This window comes from Dasypus novemcinctus, chromosome 12 (assembly GCF_030445035.2).
Source record: "Dasypus novemcinctus isolate mDasNov1 chromosome 12, mDasNov1.1.hap2, whole genome shotgun sequence".
In the NCBI taxonomy this organism is placed as follows: Eukaryota; Metazoa; Chordata; class Mammalia; order Cingulata; family Dasypodidae; genus Dasypus; species Dasypus novemcinctus.
The window spans coordinates 30274343-30282458 of record NC_080684.1 but is presented as its reverse complement, the minus strand read 5'-3'; the positions used below and the strand labels follow the sequence as shown (position 1 = coordinate 30282458).

The window sequence follows — 8116 nt, the reverse complement described above, 5'->3', positions numbered from 1 at the left end:
CTAGCTTGCATTTTTATATTTTATTATTGACATGTTTTATATTTTTTGGATTTAAGTCCTTTTTCCAGTCATGTATTTGCTAATATTTTCTCCCAGTATGACGTTTTCATTCATTTAACAATGCCTTTGAAGCATAGTTTTTAATTTTTATAGATGCATCTTATTATGCATTTTTCATTTATAGATCAAGCTGTGCCTAATCCAATGAAACAAGTTTTCTATTACATCCAAAATTTTATTTGTGTTGAGGGTGAGAAACAGTGATCTAGACTAATTTTCCTCTGCTAAAAGGATTTTCAGGTTCATGTAAAAATAGGACCGGCAGAGCCCTTTGGGTCTTGGTCAGTTACATCTGGGTATTTACTAGGAGGTCTGGTCTAAGTTCAAATTACCTCTGGTATTGCCAAGGGAGAGTTATGTACCTGCTGTTTAATTATAATAATTTATTAATGTAATGATCCTTTGTTCTCTAAACAGATATTCAGTTACTTAAAAAATTACACTTGGAAACAGAGTAAGGCTTAACAGAGAATTTTATTTCATGTCATTAATATTCAAGGTATAAATTTTATCCAGGGATTGAAACAGAATCATAAGAATTATTTGCTACCAATGCAGAGTAAAGAAGTCGAGTGCAAATACAGTACTGTGATAAACAAGAAGTCTTTTCCTACATTTTCTATTATACTTTAAATCAGATTGTGAATAGAGATGGTGAACATCTGTTTGGTAAAATACAACTTAAATCGATTTTAGGTATTGACAGGACTAGGCCCCATCCTTAGCCCCCATAACAGCCACAACTTGCAGAAGCTGCAAATTTATTATTAACCTGCCCCATTGTGGAAGTGTTACCAGCCGTTTACTCAGAAGGAGCCACGTCTCATGACATAGAACAACCCCCATCCAGAGCCTATGTGTCCAGATACAGTTAATTTCCTCATAAGAATAGGCAAAGGAGCCACATGACCCCACCTCTCCCTCCCCCTCCCCTAGCATTCATTGCCCCTAAACCACCCATCCCCCAGCCATCCCTGTTTGCCCTCCGGTCTTACAAGCCCAAACCCACTCTCACTGACTAAGCAAGTTCCTGCCTATAGATGTACTGTATAAATTCCTAACTGCTTCTTCTAGAAGTGGGCTGAACTTACTCTTCAGATCCCCTCTATTGGCAGAGATTCCCAAGAAATCCAAGCCTGCAATCGCTGGTCTCTGCGCTCCAATTGCCTTACCCCGACATCTACCACTTATGAGATGTCTTAGGGATATGATAAAGATAATGACAGTAAAGTTGAAGACAGTGATAAAAATGAAGAGAAATTGGTTGTCCTGGCAAGGAAAACCTGTAATCACTGACTGTGTACATGGTTTGAAGACAGCTACCTAGGACTAGGCCTGAGTTTCCTCAGGGGAAAAATGAGTATTTGAAATGGTACTGCGTACTGAAAATCAAATCTTGGTATGATTTTTAATTTAAAGAGATAATTTAGGACTTCAGAAGATGGAAAAATGATTTATATAAGAAATAAGATGAAATAGAGGTAAAAATAAGGTTGTTTCAGATTTTCTGAGAAAAATACATCTCATCTAGTCTAACTTTCTTCCCACTGTCTCTTTCATTCAAGCCTCTCTTTTTCTCACCTCTCCTCACACTTTTTTAAAAAAATCCAGATGCATGAGTATTACAAAAATACAATAAAAACTACAATTAGGGGCATTTTTTTTTTTCTCTACAGAAAATGAAAGAAGTGTCTTAACCCAAAAGCATAAGTTATTGACAGACTTACCTCAGGTCAAGGTAATGATTGCTTGGAGATCTTAGGCACTGTTATTTTTCCACTTGAAAAATACTCCTGAGAAGTTCAGTGGAAAATGTACAGTGAGATATGTACAGTGAGAAAATATCATGAGATAATTACACACCTGGGGACACTCCTCTTATGGGTAATTTGGAAGGTGGTAGTAGGAAGTCTCAGGGACTGAGAAATGAGAACATCAACACTCATATGTCACATTCTAGTGTGAAGGTTTCTATTGTGTGGAAAAAAATGACCAGTGTAAAAATAGCTAGGAATGCTGTAGCAGGCAGCTTTGATAATTATATTAAAATAAATTACTTAATAAAAATTCAAGAGCAGTATAGTAGAACATTCACAGTTTGTTACTGTTTATAACCTATGACTTTGTTAGCCAAACTCAAGAAAAATAAAATACCTTTTTCTTTTCTTGGGATTTTTGTTATCGAGTTTGATTACAGGTGAACTGGTGACTAGACATATATATGTATATATAAGGTGATTCTGGCAAAGACATATATATAGTCTGTTGGGGAGAGGAGGAATGGGAGGTTGAAGGGGGAACATATTAAAAATTTCTCATATCCCTGTGAGATAACTGGATGACACAAGAGCATGTGAAAAATGGAACAATTAGAACCAAAACCAGACCCTAGTATGTGTCAAAGAAGACAGGCATCAGATAATAATGAAATTAAGCAAATATCTTAAAATTTCTGTTTCTTGCTTTATCTTGGTTATTTTAAACCTTACTTGATAAATCTCCTTCATTTTTTGGATAAGTATGTATCTTTGTGATTTCTATGCCACTGAGAATATTTTTGAGGTGATTAGAAAACGTGTCCTTAAGGTCCTTCAATACATATATGCCAGAGGTAAAAATGGAAAATGAGGACATAGAGGATATTAATCTCATATCCTGTTTATTATACCTGCAACCCAAATAGTAATAAAATCTCTCTCCTTTCCTCTAAAAACCTCTGACTGTATTATCTGCTTCTAGACCTACAATCACATTTATATAATAAGTATCAAAATTTCTCGGACGTTTAAAGTGACGGCCCCCTCACTTGTTCCCTTTATTCCAAGACAGCCAATTTCAAATTCATTGCCACAAAGCTGAACATTAACACTTCAATCTTAATTACTTAACATCTTAACTTAACTACTTAACGTAATATCTTAACTACTTAACATTGTAACTACTTAACATCTCATTGTTGGAAATGCCAGGTGATGACCACTACCTCAAAACAAACTGAGCTGCAAATTCAATATAAAATTCATTGTCTGTATACCACACCTATTGACTTGGAAGTACTAGGAATGAGAACTTAAAATATATTTATAAAATTTTCCAGAAGATCCTTTGAAAATTACAGATACCATGGAAAAAACCAAAATACTTTTCTGCCACACAGATCCCTTCATAATTCAGCCATACAATTTCTCCAGACTTATTGTCTTGTCTAAATCACAAGAACATTGCCTTAGTTTTGTTAGGCTGCCATCACAAATATAACAAACCGGATTGTCTTCAATAGGAATTTATTTGTTTATGGTTTCAGAAGGAATAGTTTTTCACTGCCCAGCAATTCTTGGGTTCCTTGGCTCTCCTGTCATATTATGATGTCCTCTCCTTTCTCTTCCAGGTTCCACTGACTTGTATGTTCTGACTTATTCCACATGGGTTTCTCACCCTTTGTTTGAATTTCTTTGGCATCTAAAGAAGTCCATTAAGAATCAATCTCATTAAATTTGGCCACTCCTTGACTAAAATACCGTCTGTAAGAGATCCTATTACAAAGGGTTCACACCTGCAGAAATGTGGCTCAAGACCAAGAATATGTAGAAGTTGAGGTACAAAGTTCATTTCACCAAACACATTAAATATTACTTGCATCATATTCTCAATGTAAGTGCTATTCAAGAGTTGATGGTAACACATAGTGAGTAACAACTAATTTATAAATGGGATTGTGGCTGAAAAGATGAGTCTAGGATGTAAAAGTTAATTGATAGAATGCTAGAAAATAATCTTGGGACTGAACAACAAAGACACTCCAAAGGTGAATGAGAATTGTGGTTGATGGTACAGATGCAAGAGTGTCCTCCTTTGAGCTAGAGCGGATGTACTGGCACCTATTACAGGGTGGTAGGAATGTGGAGAAGCATGGGAAAAATACAATTGGTCTGACCTATGGACTGTTGTTAAGAGCAATACTGTAATATTCTTGCATAATGCCAAAGATGTACTGTGTTGATAATGGGGGAGTTGAGTAGGGAAAAAGAGTGCCAAATGTAGGCTATGGGCCTTGGTTGGTGGTAATAATCTGATGATATTATCTCATAATCTGTAACAAATATCCCACGGGTGTGGTGTGTTGGTGAAGGGGTGTTGTATGGGAGTTTTACACATGTGCATGATGGATTTGTAAGATCACAACCTCTGTAATAAAAATATATTTTTAAAAAATAGGGTGGGTTGGGTGAAAAATACACCAAATGTAAGATATGGATTATAGTGAGGAGAAATATTTGATGATACTCTAGCATAGTTTGTAACAAATGTTTCACAACAATACAAGGTGTTGGTGGGGTAAAGTTTAGTGTCCCTGTATGACCTAATGCATGTTTATTTTGTCAGTACACAACTTTACTATATACATACTGTTTATGTATGTTCATGTATGAATGATATAGTTTGATAAAATTAAAAATTTAAAAAAATTCATATAAAATGTAAATAAAGTCTTTTACTTATTAGGTGCTATAAAAATATACGTGCTATTCAAATAAGTACTATTGCTTCCTGAGCATTAAATTGTTCTCAGAGCTTTAAATCAATTGACTGAAACATGAGCTAGTGATTTTATTTCTCCTACTCCATATGAGGAGAAACAGAAGCACAAAAACTTGAATAATGTGTGTACTGTCCCACAAGTGTATGCAGGGAAGCCTTTACTAACTCTAAGCTGCTTGTCTCAAAGCCTTGTGTAACCATCAGACATGACCTTTCCAAACACATCTCTCAACCTAACACCTCTGTGTTATTTACTTATATTTATATGCCAATCTTCTTTCCTTATGCATATTGTTAGCCTCATCATAATTTTTAATTTTTCTGTAAGGCTTCCCCGATCTCAAAATTTCTTAAAAGCCCTTCTGATCTATGCTATAATATTTTGGTAGACTTTTATTACAGCCCAAAACAAAGATTTTATGACAATATTTGCTTTATGTCGTTGCCTCGTTTAGGCAAAACAAACTTGTTAAACATAAGGATTGAACCTCTCTCAATGTCTGGATGTTTAGTAAATATATGTCAAATTGATTTAAAAATCACTTGTGGCATGATATATTTACAGGGCACATTTCTTGTAGGTCATGGTTTCTGGAGAATAATTTGCCTCCAGATGATAATATTTAAAAATTAAAACTAGAAAGTTTACTGCAGCAGGGTGGAAAATATTTTTACAAGGAAGAGTAGAGCTTAAGTTAGAAACTAAGTAATAAGATTCTTCAAAAGAATCTCACGTATGAGATAACTGAGAAGGTACACATAATCAGAAAAAAATTGTGAATTTTTTCAGTTTTCCTGTGAAGTCGTAATTTGTATCATAATTTAAAATTCATTTTCTTGGATAATACAAAATCTTTTGTAGCACATCCCTGAACACTTCTTTGACCTGCTGGTTCCTTAGAGTGTAAATGAAGGGATTTAGTAAAGGGGCAACTGAGGTATAGAGCAAAGATACACCTTTGGATAAGGTCACTCTTTCTTTTGCAGATGGTTTAATATACATGAAGATACAGCTGCCATAAGTCAAGGAGACAACAATCATGTGGGAAGAACAGGTGGAGAAAGCTTTGGTCCTCTGCTGTGCAGAGGGGAATTTCAGAATTGTCTTAATGATATAAGTGTAAGAGAGAATCACTAAAACCAATGTGACCACAAGTGTCACCACGGCTAAGATAAAAGAGATCAATTCCAGGGCACGTGTATCTGTGCAGGAGATCTGAAGGATGGGAGAAGCCTCACATATAAAGTGATCAATTACTTTGGAAGCACAGAAATCTAATTTGAGACCCATGACCGATGGGGGAAAAATCATTAGGAATCCTGTTACCCAAGAGCTGAGTACCATTTGGTAGCATGTTTTGCTGTTCATTATGATTGGGTAATGCAGCGGTTTGCAGATGGCAACATAGCGGTCATAGGACATGGCAGCCAGAAGGTAAAATTCTGTAACTCCCAGTAAAAGGAAAAAAAATAATTGAGCTGCACAATTATTATAGGAAATAGTTTTGTCTCTAATTGCAAGGCTTACCAAGTATCTGGGAATACACAATGTTATGAATATGATTTCCAAAAAGGAGAAATTTCTGAGAAAGAAATACATTGGGGTCTGAAGACGGGCATCCAACAGGGAGAGAAAGATAATGATTAAGTTCCCCATCAGGCTCAATGTGTAGTTGAGAAAGAGAAACAGGAAAATCACAATTTGCAATTGTGGGTCATCTGTCAGTCCTACCAGAACAAACTGTATTTCCATTGACTGGTTCTTCATTTCTCTTTTGTGACTTTTTGCAAATCTATATAGAAAAAGGAGAACATAATTATAAATATCTACATACACAAGCAATCTCTCTCTTATGCTAATACATACTTTCTAAAAACAGAGAAAGATATATATTCTCAAACATACCCATTTTTAAATAGTTTCTCCAGTTTAAAGTAACAGGTGATATAAATACATGGTCAAAGTTCAATTCAAAATCCTTCCAAACATTAATTCCCTTTATAATGTTTCTCAAAAATTTCCCACATAACTTGATTTATGCCAATACTCATTTTAAGTAATCATTTAAAAATTGCAGAGTTGATTTTCCCTCTTACATTGATTATCCAAGTGATTTTGCAAAACCAGTATTTAAAGTTTTATGACAATTTTCATGCCAATTAATTACAAAGACACAATGATTTTCAATAATGAGTTAACGATCTTAATTTCATTAGTTTGAAAAGTTCACTTCAATGAGAATATACCACTACAATTACCCATTATAGACATTACTCTAAAATTACTCTTTCATTTCAAAAATATTTATAAACATGAAAATTCAGCAATCATATTAATCTCCCAGGATTTAACTTCCCGGTCATTTGCCTGAACTTGTGATTTTGAAGTAGATTAGAATTATGGTTAAACTTACCTTCTTGGCATCTATTATGTCTATTCTTCCCCTGAGTGTGCTTTGAAGTAATGTTTTCTAACATAATTAATGATGGTTTTACTTACTTTTCAGACCATATTTTATAATTGCAGAAAAGGATACAGATTTCCAGTGATTTTTTACACCTAGAGGAAATGTGTATATATATTTTGCTTCTATGTAGATTTCCCCCTTCCCTCAAATCCTTCCTCAATACTAAGCCTCAAACTCAGGCATCAATAATGTTAAAGGACAGCATCGTTCATGACACATTAAGTGGCAAGTTGTGATATTTCATTCTTAATAACCTCCATGAAAACTGATGCAACTGTCATTGCTATCATTAAAAACCTAAATATATGTTCTTAAAGTAAAATAATAGTGTAAAAATTGGAAGCAAAGAAAAAGGTCAGGAAATCGTCTGATGAAAGGTAACTCTTCCAAGTAAAAATAATACAATATTGTCAATTGTACACTTACAAAATGCTACAATTTTATTATCTTCCACTTACCACAGACTCAAAGGGATTCTCTTAAAAGAAAACAAAGTAAATATCTTCTCTAGGGACCATTGTACCAAAAGTGTTTATTACTTGGAATGATATACACCACTGTAATCCACTTTAAATAAAAGCTGAAATAATATTATCCCAGAAGAGGATTATTAATTATAACAAGGTCATGGAATTATTTAATGGTAGCATTAACTGTTTCATAGTCTTGGGGCAATACTGAAATTTTCCAATCTGGCTTTCATCAACAGGAAACATTGCCTTGCTTCACATAAGCAAAAGAAGTTGTGTATAATTTATTGTAAACTTTTTAAAAATTGAAACTTTGAATGACTTATTGGTGGAAACTGTTTGATTCTGTGAGTGCACTGAGTTTTATCTACTAAATATTTGTTTTATGTGTTAATGCCCCAAATGGTAAAGAGCACCAATCCAATAGATAAAGAAAATAAAATATAGGAACAGAAATCTGATCAGGGCTTGAGGATGAAAATAAGAAATTGAATACAAAAGATGATGGGGAAATTTTTAGGTTAATGGAAACATTTTATATCTTATTATGGTAGTGGTTACAAGACCACATATGTTTGT

General features: G+C 34.2%; 1 protein-coding gene across 1 annotated transcript; it reads right to left on the bottom strand.

Annotated features, from left to right (window-relative positions):
• Positions 1-5428: 5428 nt before the first annotated feature.
• Positions 5429-6367, bottom strand: LOC101416128 (olfactory receptor 6C6-like). The gene has a single exon (XM_004459164.3). It carries the CDS (start codon positions 6365-6367, stop codon positions 5429-5431), a length of 939 nt encoding a protein of 312 aa, XP_004459221.2.
• Between the last annotated feature and the right edge of the window lie 1749 nt (positions 6368-8116).

Coding starts and splice junctions, on each gene's coding strand:
- LOC101416128 (XM_004459164.3), bottom strand. CDS start 6,367: ATGAAGAACCAGTCAATGGAAATACAGTTTGTTCTGGTAGGACTGACA.